Below are 21,525 nucleotides of genomic sequence, written 5' to 3' on the forward strand. Positions count from 1 at the left end.
CAGGATCCTCCAGGCTGAGCAGCAGCAACCCAGGAGTGCCAATCACTCCTGCAGGAGGAGGGGCTCACGCAGGGAGCAGAGGAGGGAGCTGCAGCATCTCTCACTTCACAGGAATTCTGTACAGAGCCTAAAAGCAGCATTTACAAATTCCTGTCCTAGCTCTACAGTGACCAGGGGTCCGGATCCTTAGGAATAAATATTGTAATATTGTCCTAGTTCTGTTGATTATGGGTTGGTTCAATCAAGAGGCATTAAGCTGAAAATACACTGGATAAATAACCAAAAGGAACCTTGGCTCCTTGATCACACAGCTTTAAAATAAAGGGGTGGAAATCAAACACTGCCACGGTGTGAGTGGGGGATTCCTCACCCCACCTGTGCTGCTCTCTTTGGGGCCACCAGAAATCTCTCTGGGTAATGTATTTAAAGAGGGAACACATCCAACCTGAGGTGTCAAAGTTGTATTTTCCAGAGGAAAGCCCACAGATTTTGCTCCCCCATTCCTCACATCCAACCTGAGGTGTCCAGGTTGTATTTTCCAGAGGAAAGCTCACAGAATTTGCTCTCCCACTCCTCACATCCAACCTGAGGTGTCCAGGTTGTATTTTCCAGAGGAAAGCTCACAGATTTTGCTCTCCCATCCCTCACGTCCAACCTGAGGTGTCCAAGTTGTATTTTCCAGAGGAAAGCTCACAGAATTTGCTCTCCCACTCCTCACATCCAACCTGAGCTGTCCAAGTTGTATTTTCCAGAGGAAAGCTCACAGAATTTGCTCTCCCATTCCTCACGTCCAACCTGAGGTGTCCAAGTTGTATTTTCCAGAGGAAAGCTCACAGATTTTGCTCTCCCATCCCTCCCCCAGGGCAGACATGGCAGAGTCACCTGTGGCACCTCTGCAGGAGGGTGCCCGTGAACCCAGGGCCCTGCTGAGATCCTCACTGCCCTTCCCAGGGGACCCTGGGTGGTGTCAGCATCATCAGGAGCTGCTCGTGAGGTTAAAACAGGAGAATAATAAAATGCCAAATAAAAACCTCCCCCTCACAGCTGGAAATTACTCATCAATTGTTAATGCTGCCACGCTGAGCCAGAGCTGACTCAGCTGGCACTGCAGTTGTGTCATGGAGAATTTCATTTCCCTCCTGCTGCTCCCAAATCCCCAAGGTTGGAGGGAATGCTGAGCTGCACCACAGTGAGTGGGAAATCCAGCTCAGGTGTTGCTGTTCCCAAAGATGACAGGGCAGAGGGAGGGTGGAAAGGATACCAGGAATCAGGTCCTGCTTTTTCGTGCCATGTTTTGTGAGCTGTGTTGATAACATGGACAGGTCAGAATCAAGGTTTCCCTTCATCTAGGAGCTCTAGATCCCTTTGGATATCTCTAGGATCCATCTCCTAGAACCTGGAACAACTGGGTAATGGACATTAGGATTTGCTTTGTGACATCTCCTGGAAATTTGATCCCACCACCAGTTCCCATGGTCCTGCTATCCAGCCTCTGCTGGTTCCTTAACAAAGCCAAACTTCCACAAGATTCTCTTCCTCCACAAACAAACCCCAAATTTAAATGTCCTTAACCTGACCTTGCAGAAATCCAACATCACTCAGGTCTCATGGAAAATCTCTTGCAGCTGGAAGGGAAGAGTGACTCAGATACCCAAAAACACATGGTCACCCCAAACACAACAGACCCCTAATCCTGCAATCCTACATTTGTGGACTCCAACCAGTTTTTCTTCTTGTAAGATTTGCATTCTTCTGTCCTGGAGTTTCTCATTTCTCTCCACACCAAGAGCTGCTTTCCCCACTCCTAAGCACAGGACATGATTTGTCACGTTGCAATTCTCAGAGTGAAATGTGCCACTGAGGAAATTTGAAATAGCTTTTTTTTATCTTTCAGCAAATTCAAACTTGAGGCAAATCAGGTAAATGTCTCCTTGTATTACACAGAGTAAAAATCTTTCTGGGTTCATAAAAACCTGACATAGAACTGGATATTAAAGCCAGGCAGTGAAATTCAGCTTGGTTTCACATTCTGCAGCAGCTCAAACAGCATCAGGGCACAGTGAACTCTGAGCATCAAACTCCAGGATGTAGAAATCCCATTTTCACCACCTGCCACACTTTGCTTTGCTTTCTTCCAAAGCATTGAAGCATTGAATTCTCCCACGTGGCACCACTGAGGGCAGATCTCCTCTGAGCACCAGCCCAGGCCTCTCCAGGACTCCCCAAAGGGTCTCCAGGCTGGAGCTGCTGCTGCTGTCACCAGTTTGGTCTGGCTTTGCTGGGCCAAACCTTGCACTTGAAGCTGTGATGGAGCAGCTGGGGCTGCCCTGGATCCCTGGAGGTGCCCAAGGCCAGGCTGGATGGAGCCTGGGGCACCCTGGGATGGTGGAAGGGGTCCCTGCCCATGCCCATTGATCTTTAGTGTCCCAAACCTTTCTGTGATTCTGTCATTCCTATGTCCTGTTTTTGAAAATGATCACTTAGATTATTTGAAATTGCAGGGTTGGTATGAAGCTGTTGCTTCACTACAGGCCAGAGGATTTCTCTCTTCCTCTCCCCATAAACCCTCACAATTTAACACTCACACTGCATCAGCACAGGGATATTTTATTTCCAAGTATCCTCATTATGACAATTCACCTCAACAAACTGCATCTGGAGCCCTATTCTTAGTGCCTGCTGCAGTCTGTTCCCATCTCAATCTATGTTTGCCTCTGTCTTACAGCCTTAGATATATTTAAATGTCAATTTCTGTAGGTGTGAGGGGTTTGTGGTGGCTTTTTTCCCTTTCTTTTTTCCCTTTTTTGTTGGATTCTGTAGATATTCTGTGTGGAGGCTTAGTCAACATTTCCTTGGAGACTGTCAAATATTTATGCAAGTTTCAGAGATCTCAATTTGAAATTAATGAAGGCTGCTCAGCCAGAACAATGACAAATCTATTCCATTTACCTGCTCAGCAGGAGGAGGCAGCAATACCTACAGAAAGGGAACCCAGAGCAGGTTTTTCTGTTCCTCAGGTTTCCAAGGGCCTCTGGGGAATACAGCAAAATCTTCCTTTTTGAAAAGCCAGATTTATAGATCCTCCTTTCCCCCAGAATAATTTCCAGGATTTTTTAAATCAAAAAAGGAGGGAATGGACAAAGTAGGTTGGGGATATTTTCAAGATCAAATGACAGAACTCCTGTTACTACATGTGAGAAACATTGGTTTTTGTTGTAATGAACAACCCAGCTAATTTTCAAGGTTATTTAGGCCAGCACACTCCTGAAATGAATTAGGGTGCATGACCTTGAGCTGGAGGCTGCAAAAATCTTGTCAGCCAACACAGATAAATGAGAAAAAGGAATTTTCTTCCTTTTAATCACAAAATCTCTTTATACTACCTTTTGCTAAAACCATAAAAAAACCCCTTACAAGCCATAGTAAAAACCACACTGACTGAAATAATTCAGAATTAAATTATCTCTTCCCACATATATTTGACTTTGCTCCAAGGATGAGGGAGGACAACTGGCACTTGCCAGCAGAACCACATTGTATGAAGTGCTGAGAGAGAGATTCAGGCCCATCAGCAGACACAGCCACAAAAATGCATTTAATAGAGTGATTCCAAAGGTTTGATTTGAGCAATTTGATCTCTGTAGCTCTATCAGAAGGGGTGGTGAGCTCCCCATGAGGCTTTTTCCATCCATGTGGGGTGTTTCTGTCCCAGAATTGCAGCCCGGGGTGGAATTTGGGGTTTGGGAATTTGGGAATTTGGGATCTGGTGGCACTTACGGATGATGCCGTCGGCGTTGTCCACGTGCTTGGGCAGGAAATGCGCCGAGAGGTCGCTCTGCAGGACTTCATCTGACGTTGCTCTGGCTAAAGCAGAGGCCAGGAATGAGGGGCAGTTACTGGAAAGGAAAAAGAGAAAGCACAAAAAGATGTTTTAGTGTGATTCAGCCAGGTAACATGAGTGTGTTTTTCACCAAGGTTTTGCCTGAGCCCTGCAGCAAGACCTCAGACTCACTGATGGGTTTTGGTTGCCCCCTTTCACTCCTCTGTTCCCTGGTTCTTAAGTTTTAATGTTTCAGTTCATAACCTCTATTTAAATTCTTCTCAAATCTAGACTTGAACCCTCCAGAGTCTATCACACCACTGTACATTTTTTACATATGTATGGTACAATTTTAACTCAAGTTAAGTCCAGTTTCTCCTAAGATTTGGAGTTGGGGTTCCAGAATTCCTCAGATTTCAAAGTGTCCAAAGGCTCCCTAAGGGGCACTGGAAGTTCAGGTTAACCCACAGGGAGCTGATGTGCATAAGGTAAAAAAGCTCCCTCAGGAATGATTTCTACCCACAGTGAAGTGGCTTTAATTCACTGTAGTTTAATTAAACCTGGTATCCCCCAAGGTTAATCAATCTATAGCAAGCCAAGGCCACTTTAATATACATTCTCTCATTCAAGAGGAATTTAATACCTCTTAATTTATGTATAACTTTGCATTTCCCATTGGTCAGCCCCAACTTCTCCAGGTGTCTCCTGCTGACACAGCCTGTCCAATTTCCACAGATTTTAGTGGGATAATGGTGTCTTTCCCAATACATCCACTGTCACAGGGCCATAAAGAGACACAGAGCCAATTTCAGCCCAGAAATCATCCATCAACCACAGAATTCCAAGGCAGAAATCCAGAGAACAGGCAATGAACAACAACACTTCCTTAACCTGTTCGTTCTGTTCAACATATCTATAAATGATTAAGGGATAAGATTAACAACAAATAGCTTTGTCTAACACTGTTAGGAAGCTCTGGGAGTCACACACAGCGCCTCGTTAGGGCCCCACCCATCCGAGGATTTTCCCTGGAATTCCCAGACAGGATTCCGGAATCAGCTGCCTCAGGGCCGGCCCTTCCCAGCCCAGGCTCCGATCGCCCCGGCCCAGCCCAGCCCAGCCCAGCCCTGGGCTCCGATCCCGGCCCTCCTCAGGGCTCCGATTCCGGCCCTTCCCAAGGCTCCGATCCCGGCCCTTCCCATCCCAGCCCTGGGCTCCGATCCCGGCGCCCCTCAGGGCTCCGATCCCGGCGCCCCTCAGGGCTCTGATCCCGGCCCTTCCCAGCCCGGCCCAGGGCTCCCATCCCGGCGCCCCTCAGGGCTCTGATCCCGGCCCTTCCCAAGGCTCCGATCCCGGCCCTTCCCATCCCAGCCCAGGGCTCCCATCCCGCCCCCCCTTAGGGCTGCCATCCCCGCCCTTCCCATCCCATCTCAGGGCTCCGATCCCGTTCCCATCCGGAGGAAAACCCCGGCACATCCCCTGCTGCTGGCACGTGGAGGAGCTGATTTCCTGCCTTGTTTTTTCTGTCTTTATTTGGCTCACAAAGAGCAGGTTTGTCATGCTGGTTCTGCTCATGTTCCATGAGATTCCCCAAAAAGGGAGAGGTCTCAGTGCCCGGGATAGCAGAATTATCCCAGCAGTTACCAGCAGGGCACCCGCAGGAACCTGAGCTGTTTCCAGTCCGAGGTTCCCCTGACCAGCTCCGTGCTGAAAAACCAAACTTGTTTTGTGTCACTTCTAAAGAATATTCAGGAACATCCACTGATGGGCCAAGAGGGAACCTGGTTAGGAACGTGGCTAAAATAGACTCAGGACTAAACAGCAAAGAATAAATAGCCGAGAGGGGAGGAATTTCTGCTTTGCCTGGGCCTGGGAGGGGGCACAGCAATGTCTGTGGATACTCAGAGCCATGAACACTTGTATCTGAAATTTTAGGTATTATTTTCACTGCAGTGACCAATGGCACAAGTGAAGGTGCATTTACAGGGGGTGTAGCAGGTCAGAGTATTTCCCCCCAGCTCCAAGTGTTGTTCACGTGTTCCATTTCCACACAGCAGCTCTATATCCAGCCATAGAGTGCATTTCCATTACAATGCTAAACCTACACAAAAAGCTGCTAAAGATGTTATTAGATAAATTAAAGGATTTTGAGTACATCCTTCCTGATTCTCTGGCTGCGTAGGTGTGTTTAGAACACCCACAGTTGCATTGTAGCAATCCTGGAATAACTCTGGGAGGGTATTAAGTCAAGCCTAAAAGTGCTCTGCTTCCATGAATTGAGAAAACCAGTCTGAGGTGGGTTTAATTCAGCCCACATATTATTATGTTACCAGCTTAACTCCTCTCCATCCTGATAGCATTAAAGTGGGGAGGACTTTCTAAACACCTTCCCTGAGCTGTTCCTCTGTGCTCTGAATCTAATACAAACTCTCCTCCTGAAAATAAAAGAGATGGCAAATTTGAAATTCATATTGCGAGGGAGTTCACTGCTGGGGCTTGAGCAACTGATCAATTTGGAGGGGAAAGGTAGAGAAAACAAATCAGCTGAAGGCTTTCCTTCTATGTCTGGCCACTCTTTGTCCTAATAATAACAGCTGCTGGCCCAGGAATTAATTGCCCTTGACATTTGTTGATCACAAAGCTTCTTATGTGGCTGCGGCAGGGCTGTGCCATGTGAGCAGGGAGGTGCCCACACGCAGACAGATGATTTCCCCTTCCTGATTAGCACCTCTCAACATTTCCTTCTCTCCCTTGGCTCCTCAGAGCACTTTTAGTTGAATTACTTTTTCCCTTCAAGGAACAGCAGATTGCACTGGAGGTTTAAAATAGCTGTTGAAGGCAAACTGCTCTGAGGACACTTCATTACTGCTCCACCAAGACAAATGAAGAGCCAGCTCTGGGATCTCTGTTTGCAGCACCAAAGTGAGCACTCAGGTGAGCAGATACAGCATGACACAAACAGCAATCCAAGGGGGAAAGTTCTCCCTCTTCACAAAACCCAAAATTATCACCAGGATCCCTGGGGACAGGGAGGAGCTCCCACCCTGCAGCAGGGGTTACCTGCTGGCTCTGCAAAGAAATTCTTCTGCCACCTTCTAGATGCTCAAATGTTATTAGTCATGAAGTCTGACAAATTGAAACTGGGAGGGCACAGTCTTGTTTAGCAGAGAGCTGAGAGCTAAAATGCCTTTGTCTATTCATAGCTGTGCCACTAACTCAGCAGCTGACCTTGGACGAGTCACTTCGCCACTCAGACCTTCATTCCTCATCTGCAAACAAGGAATGAGAATGTCATTTCCTCAGGGAGAGGAGGAGGAGGAGGAGGAAGGCAGTAGAAGGCCTAAATCCATGTTTGTGAAGTATTCTGGAATTTCTTGCTAAGAGCCCAACTGAAGGGAAAAATACCAAGATGAGAGTGGGAGATATTTTCAATCTATAGGAGATTTATACTTTCATACTTCTGATAGCTTTCCTTAGTGTTTTTCTCACTCTTTTCTCATAACTGCCAGAAGTGCTAAGTGGAACACGCAGGCAAACAACAGCTCTGGGTAACTCACAGTGTCACCAACAGCTGCAGGAGAGGGGAAAAGCAGCAAAGAGAGACCTCAAGTTCTTGAAACTCACATTTCTGAGCATTAGCGTTGCTGATGGGAAAATGAAGCTGCAGCCCCTGCCTGAAATCCACAATGAGGGCACCAGGGCTGAAAATCCCCAGCCCTGTCATGGTCTGGGGGAGCTGATGAGGCATCACTAACCCAAACAAACAGGGAAAATGGACCAAAACGAACTGGGGCTTTCAAGAGGCAAAGAGGGCAGTAAATCACAAAATGCACAGTGTTCCTGTTACCTCAGGAATCCCCTGACACCACAGAACAGCAATTGTTTTAGTTCGAATGAGCAATGATTTAAATAGAAATGCTATTCAATCTGCTGAGACACAAACAAATGCACAGGCAAACAGGATAAAGCAGCATATTTGGTTTCACCCAGCAATCCAAGACCCAGAACATGACCTGAAAAGAACCAAGCACAGCACATTCCCCAAAGGCCTGTAATTTACTGTGGTGGTAAAAGACTTTGTAGGGATGACAAATGAACTGCACCCTTTCCAAAAGACATTCCAGCAGGGATGCACTTTGGGAAACTCCTGCTCTTGTGGCCAGTTGCAAGCTCTTGTTAGAAAGCAACTTCTGCCAGATTCACTTTAAGAAAAACCTCATTTGTCCCCTGCCTGTATTTACAAAACATTCCCAACTCTCAGGAGACCTTCCAGATGGAGCTCTGGATACAGCCTGGAAGCTTTTGGAAGAAGCCTTTAAAGTCTTTATTATTGCAGGTTGCCATGCTGAGAAGTGCAGAGCAATGAGCACAGAAATGCTTTGGGGAGCTCCTCGGGCTGTTTCCCCACCCTCCCTTCCTGCAGCTCCTGTTTCTGTGGCCATCCAGAGGCACCTGGAGCATTGAGGGGCTCCTGTTTGTCCCCAGGCTCCTCCAGGTCACCCAGCACTAGGGGAAAATGTGCAGTGAAGCATTCCAAGGCCCTGAAATGATCATGGCTGCATCCTGTGGATCTGCCCAGCAGATGCTGTTTCCAGCTCCCATCTCTGCAGGTTCTCCTCTCCTGACTCCCAGAGCATCCCTGCCCTGTGCTGTTCCACTGCTCTGCACAGCTGCTGAAAGTTCTGATGCTTATTTAAAGCCTGGTCACGCTGGACAAATGGAGTATTATTATTTTTTTTCCCCCCTTAACACATGGTGAAACCCTGCACTAGATTTATCTGCTGCAGTGAGTTACTAAAAAAAAACCTGGCACACACACACACACACATCCAAAAATAAGAAACAAATAGAAAAAACAATGCACCTTTTACAAGCTTGCATAACCAAAGCTCCTTGAGAAGTCATTTGAGCTGGCAGTGGTGAGACAGTGAAGATGTTGATAAATCTGTTTGAGGGAGCTGCAAACGTGCTACCCAAGGAAGCTGCTATCTATAGGCTCCCAGAGACAGCTGCCTGCTCACATCCCTGCCAGCCTGTCCTTGTGCTGACAGTTGGAAGCAACAGAAATATAACACACAGGCCTTGCAAAAAGACACTTCAGATACATTTATCATGCCCCTGTCCATGCAGACACTGCATTCACCACATTTTTAACCTCCTGTTTTCTGCTCACTGATGTTTTCCAGGCCTGTTTTGTATAGATATGTTTCTCTAGTTAAGTCTGTCTTAACTGGATGTGAAAAAATACCCAAAGCAGAGGAGCACTGCTCATCAGAAAACCTCTGCACAGCTGGGTGAAGATGCTTCACCAGGGGAAACCCTTGGCTTTTCACAGACTGTTCTCAGCACATGAATTAGGCTCAGAGCTCTGATGCAATTTCTGCTGCAGAGCAAGTCAGTGTTCCCTTCTCCAGAGGGTGAAGGGCACATGGCAGTACATAAAGGCACCAAAATGTGAGCAAGACAAAATAAAAAGGTCATCTCTGTCTCTTTGATGAGGTGCAATGTCAGGAAGGGCAGTGTGTATCTAAAATATAAATGCTGGCTGCCCACAAACCGCTCATAAGCATTTGTGATTTAATGGCTGTCAATAAAATAGCACTGACACCACAGGGGTGAACTGTGAAGAATCCAAACCACACAGAGCAGCTTCTCCTGAGCTCCTGGCTGGATAAATTGCCTGGGTATTATCTTTGAAACCAAATTCTATTATTTCTCTCACTCATCCTCCCAGCGTGGGGGTTCTGAGGTTACTCATATTCCAATTTCTGGGGCTGATGCTGTGGCTGCATTTAAAATGACAGAAATCACCTCCTGTAACAACCCCTGAAAAGCCAGCATGGCCCTGCCAGGAGCTGGAAGCCAAATAACTGCAAGAAATTGAATTCCCAGGAGTGACTCTGGGAGGGTTTTCTTCATTACAGCAAAGAGCTGAGGATACAAAGTTTGCTGCTGGAAATCATATCCCAGCACTTCACAGCCAGATTGTATCCATCTGTTATTAAAAGAAAGGGAAACCTGGACTTTGAAGGAATGCAGAGAAAAATGGACCCCAATCCATGAACCTCTGGTATAAGAAACACCAAGATGTTGAGGATGTATCTAAATAGACTCTTTTTCATCTAAATCAGAATGTTTTCTACCTGAGGAGTAAGATTTTGAGGGACTGGATAGTTTTATAATAAAATCTTAATTGCCGCTATGAAATGCGCTTTAAAAATTATAAAAATATTATTATAAAATTTAAAAACCCCAACAAGCCACTTATTTGATGGGCATTGATTGTACAGCTTAGCTCTTTGGTATTCAGCTTTGCAAATGCAAGCACACACTGAAAATAAATCTGTGTTTACCCTATCATTAATTCATCAAAAGAAAGGTAATTTATTGGCATTACCCACTCATGTGACTTTCAGGGGTTTATAGTGAGAGGAAAGATCCTTCTGGATGTTGTTGTTGTTTTGCAAGGATTACCCTGCGTGTTCACACAGCCCATGCCCTGTTGTGGTGTGTTGCAATGTCCTGTTTTACCTTCTCCCTTCCCCCTCACCCCTTGCTGAGTGTGCCCTGTCAATCAGGCTCACATACCAGCAAGTCGTCGTGTGGTTGGTCCCTCAGGCCTGGGGGACATTGGATAGGTGTCCCCGGTCCCTTGAGACCCTGCCCCTTCACCTGGTTGGTGGCTCACCTGTCCCCTCCCCTTCCCCTGCCCTGAGTTTAAAAGGTCAATCAGACCATGCGGCCGCATTCTGTTGGAGGAATTGCCCCGGTTCAGACCTCTGCACCCATGGAATAAACATCTGGATATAACCCTCCAGCAGAATCCACTCCTTCCTTCTCTTCACCATCGCCAGAAGCTCTCTCTCCTGAGGTAAACGGAGTCCCTGACAAGCCTGGACTTGCTCAGTGCCCCGCTGCACTCTCCGCCAGCCAAGGTATCTCTGGGGTAAAGCACCAGAGTGCTGCCTTTGGCCCAGCAGCGAGGGTCAGAACTGGCCCAGGCACCATCTAACTGGTTATATTGGGATTCATATTCCAATAATGCCCTGCTCAGGGTGTGGGGGTGCCCTGAGTCCCCCAAATCCCTCCCTGTGCCCACTTGGCACCGCTGGGAATGGAATGGGGACAAAGCCACGTCAGTGCCAGTGCTGCTTCCCTGGAGAAGGAAATTTCCTCGCTGGAAACCCAATGGCAGCAGCTCTTACCTCACACTGAGTTTCCCTGGCACAGCCAGGCCTGTTTAAAAGCTCCACAGGACATTAAAAATGTCATTGATTTTTCTCTCTTTGGCACTCAGTCAGTTGAAAGTCAGCATAATTCAATATCTTTCTCCTGCTTCCATTAGCAAAGAAAGGAATCCATGCTTCAATCTGTGCTGCCTTATTGGAAAAAGTAATTTAATTTTACATCTGAAAGTGTGCCAACATCAGCATAAAAGCATGCACTGTATACATCAGATTTAATTTATGAATTCTGCATTTTGTCAAGCCAGGATGAGATGCTGTCTAAAATCAATGAGAGTGTCCAGCTCACTCTGAAGGTACTTATATATATTCTTATTATTTCAGATATTTTATGTCCTAGCTGGAGTTTTTGATGATTTCTCTCCTTGCTATAAAATATTAATGACAAAGTTCATGTTGCAGGAAACTTGCAGCAGAGTTCAGGCACATCATTTACTTACCACTGATTCATGCCCAATTTTTTCTCTGTTATAAATAAACTTCCACTGACACTTCCCTTAAGAGGAAAGGATATTCCATACATATCTGATGTAAGTTAAATAAAGATCCCCCAATGCAGAGCCTCTGTTTTATCAGAGATCAGATTAACACACCCAACTCCTCTGTCAGAAAGAAAAATGCATTTTGGTGTTATAGCTAAAACTTCATTTCAAAGAAATGAAATAAAACGTTCCACAGCAACACATCCCCTGCTATCTCCTGCAGATCATCATTAGGGCAAACAAATGTTAAATGACTTCTTTTAAAAGGGTGAAGATGGTGCCTGTTCAAATGCTCAGCTCCAGTAACACCCCCAGAGCCAGGCCCCAAACCCTGCTCCTGTTGGAGCATTTATCTTCATGCAACTGAGGAAAAATCAGAATTGCAGAGCAGGATTTCCAAATGACGTTTGATCACTTAACTTCTTTCAACCCATTGAACAAATATCAAATCTAAGGCAAAACACACCCTGGAAGATTTATGGGCACTGAGTCAGCAGGGAATGTTCCCTCGCTGCCTTCCCCCTCCTGTGCCTTGCACTTCATCACACAAATGGCTTGGGTGTTTATGCCAGATGTAAGATTAGATAATTACTCATCCAAGTCCTGCATGTCAACTCTTTTTGGTGATAAAAAATTTATTCCAAATGCCCCGTTTATAATCAGCTGGCTTGCAGAATGATTCTGTTGTGCAGTAATTCTGTGCAGGGACACGCTGTGTTTGTGCTGTGGCAATGCCTGATGTCAGGAATTCTGGGCCTGCAACACAGGGACAATGCTATTGACCTCTGGAAAGCAATTTCCAAGCCAATGATGAAGTGCCAGATATTATTAATTAAGCCTAAAGTGGGGATGGAACAAGAGAACAGCAATTCCCTTGCACTGATTCCCAGAAAATCCTGCTGCTCTTGTGCATGACGTGCAAGAGAAACAAATGAAAGCAAACAGAAAAAACAACGCAGCACCTTTAAAAGTGATTTTACAGGCAGATGTGTAACTACAGGCAGATTCAAGGATTTCCCAGTGGGGCACATTAAAGATTGGATTGGAAGCTCAAGATGACAATTACTGACACTGATGCCCACAGAAGAAGATGCTGCAGGGATAAAAGGGGCTCTGTGATTGGGGTGAGTGCTCTTTTAAAGGAAAAACCCTTTAGTTACTCAGAAAGATCCCATCCTAATTCCCACTGTCACTTGTCCTTTGCAGAATTGCAAAGGATAATGGCAGGTTTAGGGGTTTAGGCTTTTTCTTTAAAGGATAATCAAAATGTTTTAGCTATTCTGTTTCACATTAAAGTCCCTAATGCATTCTGTTCTACTGAGCCACATAGTTATTTCAGTCATTCTTAATAAATAACAGTTGCCAGTAGTAGTTAAGCCAACAGATCTGAATTATTTATAGTGTTGAGGAACAGAACAGCAGATAAAATACATTAGGGCTCTGGGTTGTTCTGGCCTGAACGACACAATGGCAGCATTTAGATGTTTTTCACCAGGCTGTAAAATATTCTCTTTGCAATCCTGGTTTAAAAGATTTCCTAAAGAGGCAGCAGCCAAAGCTCCAGCCATCCATCTTCAATAATCACAGTCATGAGCAGCAGGTGAGAGCCTCTCCCAGATCCTGCACTGGCACAAAGTTTGATTTCATTGCCCAGGTTAAGTGGCTACTTAGGATTAGTGCTAAATTATTAGAGATAAGCAGAACTTAGGTGTTTACATATTATATAGCATGGCTCTAAACCTTCCAGTGAATTATTTAAAGTGTTGAACTCAAATATTTCTCTTCTCCCTTTGCCTATAATCCACCCTCCCTTCAGCTGGGAAATGCAAAGATATCACCTACATTTTACAATGGCAAATCCAGCTTCACATTCCAGGCTGCAGCACAGAAACCCTGGCATTTTAAGAGGCCACATCATGAAACATTGAACACACAAAAAGCAACAGGGACAGAAATGATCTTGACATTAACTTGACAAGTTATGTTACACACATGTTGAATTTAATGCTCTTTGCAGCTTCAATTTGCATTCCAGTATCTGTGCTGATGGGACAACGTGCCTGGGTGGAAATTTGTGGCAATGTCTGACTTTGCCACCTTGTGCTGCCCTCACAGGGGACTGCAGCCGTGGGAAATTCACTGTACAACCAACTCACAAGGAGAATTGTGCCCACAAATGCCAAGGAGAGATTTACACTCAGATGCTGCAGGGAGAAGAGCTGGGGGAGTAGTTGTAGCAACACAAGCTTCAAGCAAACAGTTTTCCTTTTATAGCTCACCTTCCACTTCCTAGATGGATCTATTTACAGCAGGAAATTATTGTAGCATCTCTAAGGAGTAAAAAGAATTTTAAAAGAACAAAAAAAAAAAGAAGGAAAAAATCTGGAGAGGTAAAAACCCAACCAAACTTCCTTCTGTTAAATAGTAATGAAATAGAGGAAGAATATCACTGAAATAGAGGAGGAATAACACTGAAATAACACTGAAATAGAGGAGGAATGACACAGAAATAGGGGAGGAATAACCCTTGGAGGCCATACCAGACTGTGGAAGTGGCTCAATGACATTTCAGGCTCTGGGAATGAGGCCCAGCATGCCAGGGAGGGACAAGGGACAGGGTCCCTGTGCTCCCCTGCTCCCTCCTCTCCCTGTTCCCACCTTTATTGAGGATTTGCACTCTGAGGTCACCAAGGTGGGGAAATTCTGTGAGCTCCAAGCAGGGGAATGTGGATTTCCACAGGGCCAGCCCATGGAGCAGAGCCTGCCTCCAGTACACAGCTAAATTTGGCTCTTCTTGCTCACAAAGGCTCTGGGAAGTGATTCCCAACAAGCTGGGGATGTTTCAAACAGTTCTGCAGTGCTGTGGCCTCTCTCCTGTCCTGGAAGGTACAGAGAAGGATTTAAAGCTTACTCCCAGTCCCATTTAAAAAATTAAAATTACTCCCAGTCCCTCCCATTTAAAAACAAATTGTTAAAAGGTCAACTGAAAAAACAATGAGAGCTGTGACATTTCATAGTGTGACATTGCAAACCTCACCAGATTATGGACATTGGTTCTCTACCCTGGATTTCTCAATACTTCACAAATTCTCCCACACAAACTCCGCCTGTTGACCACAATCTGGGGCTTTGTTTCTGCAGCATAATCAATCTTTTAAGTCTTATTTGTTCCATTTGATTTTCTGGGAGATGAGTGCCCATTTCAGAGGTGCCAACGCTGCTCATGTCAGAATTACCCAACAGCTCTGCTTTCCCTCTCCCCCTCCACAAAGAAGATTGTCAACTTTGCCCTAAGCTTATTATCAAACCTGTGATCTCTTCAGGAGAGGCACAAGCTCTAAATATAAGGAAGAATCTGTTACATAATGCCCTGAGCAAGGAGAGCACAAGAGCCTGTGGACAGCACGAGCCTGAGTGAAAAGGGAGGAAAATCTGGGATTTTACCCAGAGCCAGCCCTTGGGTCTGTCCTGTGCACCCAAAGCACAGAGAACATGGAATTATTGCAAAATTTCTGGGTTTATCCCTAAAAATATGGAATAATGTGCAAAATTTCAGGGTTTATCCCTAAGAACGTGGAATAATGTGCAAAATTTTAGTGTTTGTCCCTAAGAACGTGGAATTATTGTAAAGTTTCAGGGTTTGTCCCTAAGAACGTGGAATAATGTGTAAAATTTCAGGGTTTGTCCCTAAGAACGTGGAATTATTGTAAAGTTTCAGGGTTTGTCTCTAAGAACGTGGGATAATGTGTAAAATTTCGGGGTTTGTCCCTAAAAATATGGAATAATGTGCAAAATTTCAGGGTTTATCCCTAAAAATGTGGAATAATGTGCAAAATTTCTGGGTTTATCCCTAAAAATGTGGAATAATGTGCAAAATTTTAGGGTTTGTCCCTAAGAATATGAAATAATGTGCAAAATTTTAGGGTTTATCCCTAAGAACGTGGAATTATTGCAAAATTTCAGAGTTTATCCCTAAAAACGTGGAATAATGTGCAAAATTTTAGGATTTGTCCCTAAGAACGTGGAATAATGTGCAAAATTTTAGGGTTTATCCCTAAAAATATGGAATAATGTGCAAAATTTTAGGGTTTGTCCCTAAGAACGTGGAATAATGTGCAAAATTTTAGGGTTTATCCCTAAGAACGTGGAATTATTGTAAAGTTTCAGGGTTTGTCCCTAAGAATGTGGAATAATTGCAAAATTTCAGGGTTTATCCCTAAGAACGTGGAATAATGTGCAAAATTTTAGGGTTTATCCCTAACAACGTGGAATAATGTGCAAAATTTCAGAGTTTGTCCCTAAGAACGTGGAATAATTCAGGGTGTAATGTGCAAAATAATTCAGGGTGGAATGTGCAAAATTTCAGGGTTTGTCCCTAAGAACGTGGAATTATTGCAAAATTTCGGGGTTTGTCCCGATGGAAGGTGCACACATGCAAACAGGTGACACTGTCTGGAAGTTGATTGGGGATGTGGCAGGAATTTCCTCACATCTGAAGAAATCTTCCCCAGGCATGAGCAGGAGCTGTTTGAGGCTGCACTGTAAATAATGCACTGTAAATAATGCACTGTAAATAATGCACTGGTGGGAGTGGCTCAGGCCATGGTGAGGAGGCTGAAATGGAGCAGGGGCACAGCTCTAATCAGCACTTAAGAGAGTTCCTCAGGAGCCACACTATCAATTACCCTGGTCATACATATTCAGGGAGGCTGGGAGAGCAGACAGAGAGAATAGCAAATCAAAACATTAATAAAAAATAAGGAACCTTTGGAGACAAATGATTATCTTCTGTGTCTACAGTGCTTTGTGCATTCCCAAAGGATTTAAAAGCTAAAAATAAATGATTGCTTCTAGCAGCGCTGACATCCAAGGTACCTTGGATAAAAAGCAGCAAATTGCTAACCATGGATAGCAACATTGCACAAGTGTTTGGAACAAACAGCAAGAAATGGACCATGCTGGAGAGAACAGCAGGTCTCTACACAGAAATTGAGGCTAAAATGTAACGAGAATAATGTGAATATCAGCTGTGATGGGATAAAAATGAGAATTGTCTGCTTGGATATCTCATCCTCATACTCCATCATCCTTCTCTCATCATTCTTTAGCACCGCACTGAGACAGTGCCTTGAAGGAAAATACTCAATATCTGCAGCTGAAATGCATTTATATATATACACACACACACATATATATACATACATACATATATATATATATACATACATATATATACATACATATATATACATATATATATACATACATACATATATATATACACACACATATATAAACATATATATATATATACACACATATATGTGTTTAAATATCAGTAATCACCACAGATTCCTTGGAAAAAAAAAGAGCAAATATTCCTAGAATAGACAGAAGATCAAATGTCTCACAAAATTTTAAAACAACAAAAAAAGGAGGAAATCTAAAGAGGTAAAAACCCAACCAAACTTCCTTCTATTAAATAGTAATGAAATATGTAGCTAACAGAGAAATGACTAAAACCCCAGGCAAAGTAATGTTTGGAAAATAAATTCAATCAGTTCTGTCCCCAGAACACACACTGGTAATGGTATTGGTAGAGAAAATCATCTAACAATGATTAAAAAAATAAAAAGCCAAATGGGCCTCTGCAAGGCACAGCTCTGGACTAAAGGCAGCAGTAAATTAGAATAGTAATTCTATAAACACAAAAGAACAAATCCAGGAGGAGAAAATCAAGGAAAAGTAAAACAAGGAGGTTTTCTTAGACAGAGATTTCTGTGAAAGGGTTTAGAGAAGAGCCATGAAAGTGCAAGAATTTGTAACTGTTCACAAAGCACCAAATGTTAAGAAAGAAATCAGTATTCCAAATGCAGCCTGGCAAGTGCAATGGGTGATTTTTGCTGGGTTTATCTGTGAAACGCCGCTAATGGCACAGGATTGGATCTCCCAGAAGCACAGGCAGGCAGCACCAAGATCCCTCAGGGGCTCAGAGCTCTCAAATCCAAACGCAGGTGCTGCCCCCAGCCCAGCGAGCTCCTGGAAAGTGCAATGGGTGATTTTTGCTGGGTTTATCTGTAAAACCCCGCTAATGGCACAGAATTGGATCTCCCAGAAGCACAGGCAGGCAGCACCAAGATTCCTCAGGGGCACAGAGCTCTCAAATCCAAATGCAGGTGCTGCCCCCAGCCCAGTGAGCTCCCTAATGAGCCATGGAGGCAGCACAGAGACACAACTGCCTTGGCTTGCACTGGAAATAATGGAGCAAGGCAAAAATAAAGATTAGCAACAGCAGCTGAGCTCTGAGATAACACAGGGGAAGTCGGTGTTAAAGCAGGATTGGAGCTCTAATAAGGCAGCAGTGGGAAATTGGAAGATGTAACGTGATAGGAGGCTGAGCAGCGCTCAAATGACAGCAAATCATCCCATCCCTGCACCTCCATCCAGCCAGGACACAAAGGGCTCCATTGCCTTCAAACTTTGGAAGAACACCATGAAATTTAATTTATTAATGCCTGAAAACTGTGCTTTAATCCTCAGATGGAATGGGCTGGGGAAGGACAAGGTATTTACAAAGTTACCGCTGCCTCATCAAATATTTTTGTATTTTTGTGTTTTCTCGGTGAATCTTCATCTGTTTCTGTCCTGTTTCAGCTCATGATTCTACAGCAAGTCTTCACTTAGAGATGTTAAAAAACAATAATGGACTGATGGCAAAATGCTCATGGGGTTTTCTAATATTTAATGTGTTTTTTTTGATCAGGGCTGGTTATGTCATCATCATCATCATCATCATCATCATCATGTGCTGATGGCAAAATGCTCATGGTGTTTTCTAATATTTAATGTGGTTTTTTTGATCAGGGCTGGTTATGTCATCATCATCATCATCATCATGTTCTGATGGCAAAATGCTCATGGTGTTTTCTAATATTTAATGTGTTTTTTTTGATCAGGGCTGGTTATGTCATCATCATCATCATCATCATCATCATGTGCTGATGGCAAAATGCTTATGGTGTTTTCTAATATTTAATGTGGTTTCTTTTTGATCAGGGCTGGTTATGTCATCATCATCATCATCATCATCATCATCATGTGCTGATGGTAAAATGCTCATGGTGTTTTCTAATATTTAATGTGGTTTTTTTGATCAGGGCTGGTTATGTCATCATCATCATCATCATCATGTGCTGATGGCAAAATGCTCATGGTGTTTTCTAATATTTAATGTGGGGTTTTTTGATCAGGGCTGGTTATGTCATCATCATCATCATGTGCTGAAATGATGCATTTGATTTGTAGATTTTTAGTAGTACCAAAGACAGGGAGAAAATCCCCTCAGTCCCAAGCAAAGCTCAGCAAGGCTGGAGCCTGAGCTCTGATTTGCTGAGATGGCAGCAAAGGGAAATGCTCAGGACAACCAAACAGAGACATAAGAAAGCAGCCAAGAAAATCAAAAGTGATGCCCACCAGAGTGGAACTGACCCCAGTGTGCCACTGAGAGCAAAAAGTGTCACCCAGAGGGACAGCCTGGGGCACAGGCTGGGAATCCAATCAGGGAAATCTCCCAGGCTCCTGCTGCCAGCTGAATATTAATTCTGGATATTCAGGAGAACTTGCCAAGAACAATTGCACTGCTCCTCCTGAGCCTTCAGCTCTGAGTCACCATTGCATTATGAAAGGTGAGCACAGCACAGAAAGGGAAATTACCTGGGTTTTGTTTATTTATCAATCAATAAATAATGTATTATAAATATAATATTTATTTACTTAATATGTCTTTTTATTATATAACATTTATTATTAATTCTCACATCATCTTTTTTTTCTTAAAAATATGAAAGTGTCATTAATCTTCACAGGGATCAATCATATTCCTGGGCATGAGAGAAAGAGGTTTTTGTGTTTGATGGAGAACTTTGAATCTCTGCTGCTCTCCCTCTCCTGCAGGAATGGCTCAAAGGAATAAAGGGATATTCCTTTAGTGTTCTTCCTCCTGCCCCAATCTACCCAGCAAGGAATCTGGAGAAACTGGAAAGAAATATCAGCATTTATAACCATTTCTTAAATCCAGATCTCATCTTGGCAGAAGGAAAATGTCCATTTTTGATAGCAAGTTTTATTTAGGCTGAAAAAGGAATATATGTGGCCCTTTTAGTACATATGTTCAGCTGAATGTGATGTCAGTTGCAAACAAAAGTGAATATTACTGATTTTAACACCTCAGTGATCAAAGCTCTTCTCTGACGCAGGGAACAAGAAAAATTAGCAGGGAAAAGAACAGAGGGCATGAAAAATGTGCAGGGAAAAGAACAATAAAGTACAATAAGACACGTCTGAGTAACTGCTCAGGTTCTGATATCTGCAAAACCTGACCAAGAGAGAAAGGAAGAAAAAGAAAGAAAGGAAAAAAATTAATGGAATGATTGAGATTAATTTGAGTACTTGCTGCTGCAATAATTAAAGACTTCTCTCTTATCATGTGAATGTCTCAGGCACCCGTTCATGGGGGAGATTGACACACTGATATATTTTTCTTCCAAGTTAAAATGGATTTCTTTTCCCTTGCAGCCACTCTGGAATATATTGAAGCAAAATAATGCAGAAGATTGATAAGAGCAAAAACAGTGAATAACATTTAGTCAGGAGTGTGAAGAATTCTGCATCCTGAATCCCCCTGTGATAAAGGAGCAGCAGGAATTGGACATTTCTCCTTTCTGTCTTTTCCGGGGATTTTTCACCCTCCCACATCCCAGCCCTTGCCCACAGAATTCAGACAAACTCCTCTGGTTCCAAGGATGACAATGAGCAGAGATCTCCCAACATTTCCCTTGCACATCCTTCCAGGTAGAAGTCTCCTCCAAAAGGGATTGTTGTGAAACGAAGAAAAAGACAAGAAATGTGGAGTGGTCAGGAAATGGGGGAAATCAGAGGAATAAAACCCCTGACTGTGCTCCAGGTTGTCCCAATAATCAGTTTGTATCTATTTCCTTCAAAGTGTCCCTTTTGGAATAAAATGCCTGTTGAAATATCATATTTTTAAAAGTCTAAAGCAGCAACCAATTAAAAAAAAAAAAAAAAGAGAGTAAACCCCCAGATTTCTCACTCCATGTATTTAATACGAGGTTGTTTCCTGATGGAACCCTTGGTAAGTGGGAGTACTCAGGGAGAAACAGGGATTTGCATAAATTTGAGAGAGAAAAACGCTCTTAGAGTAAGTCCATGGCATGGTTGGGATTGAGTCTTCCAGCAGAAATTACTCCAGGCTGCACAGAGACACAGAGCTGAGGCTCAGGCAAAATTCATAATTAATTTCAGAGTATGTCCTTAAATTCAATCATTGCCCTCCCCTTTCCAACATTAGCACAATATTTACAGGTTATTCATGCACAATATGCCAACTCTAAGTTCTTATTTTACCTTGCTTCTAAGTTCATTTTGCCATTGCCACACAAATTTTAAATATAACTCCCTGCCATTCCTGATAATTTGATTTTTACCCTTTTGAAAGGTGCAGTACACATATCACAGCAACACTCAGCAGTTAATGCAATTTAATGCAAAACTACACACAATTTTCAAAATGGATAGTGGAATTCATTTAACAGTTCTGCTAGACTCAACTTGATATATTGCATCATCATACAGTGCAATAGGTAATAACTTAGGATTTTTTCTTCATAATGGCCAGTAAATTCAAATTCTAATAGTTCTTCTGTAAGAAATTCATCTGCTAAAGACCCAGGTGCAGCACAAGCCACTCACCAGAAGGCACTGAGGTTCCTAGCTTGGCAAATGCAGAAGAGATTGAAAAGAATGATCCATTTGCTTTTTTTGGCACAAAAATCCCAACATTCCATGAGCAATTTCTGAGAGATCCGTGATGCAAACAGCAAAGAGCACCCCCAGCAATGCCTGGTGGAGAATTTACCAAAAAGGATGAGAGAAAGTGGCAGAACCAAACCCAAATATTCTC

General features: G+C 43.5%; 1 protein-coding gene across 1 annotated transcript in view; it reads right to left on the bottom strand.

Moving 5' to 3' along the window:
- Nucleotides 1-21,525, bottom strand: part of PPM1E (protein phosphatase, Mg2+/Mn2+ dependent 1E) — a 73,220-nt gene that overhangs the window by 11,606 nt on the left and 40,089 nt on the right. Inside the window, 1 exon segment of the mRNA XM_074557066.1 lies at nucleotides 3,778-3,896. Coding sequence (XP_074413167.1) covers nucleotides 3,778-3,896 — 119 coding nt within the window.

Source organism: Zonotrichia albicollis, chromosome 22, assembly GCF_047830755.1.
Source record: "Zonotrichia albicollis isolate bZonAlb1 chromosome 22, bZonAlb1.hap1, whole genome shotgun sequence".
Taxonomy (NCBI): Eukaryota; Metazoa; Chordata; class Aves; order Passeriformes; family Passerellidae; genus Zonotrichia; species Zonotrichia albicollis.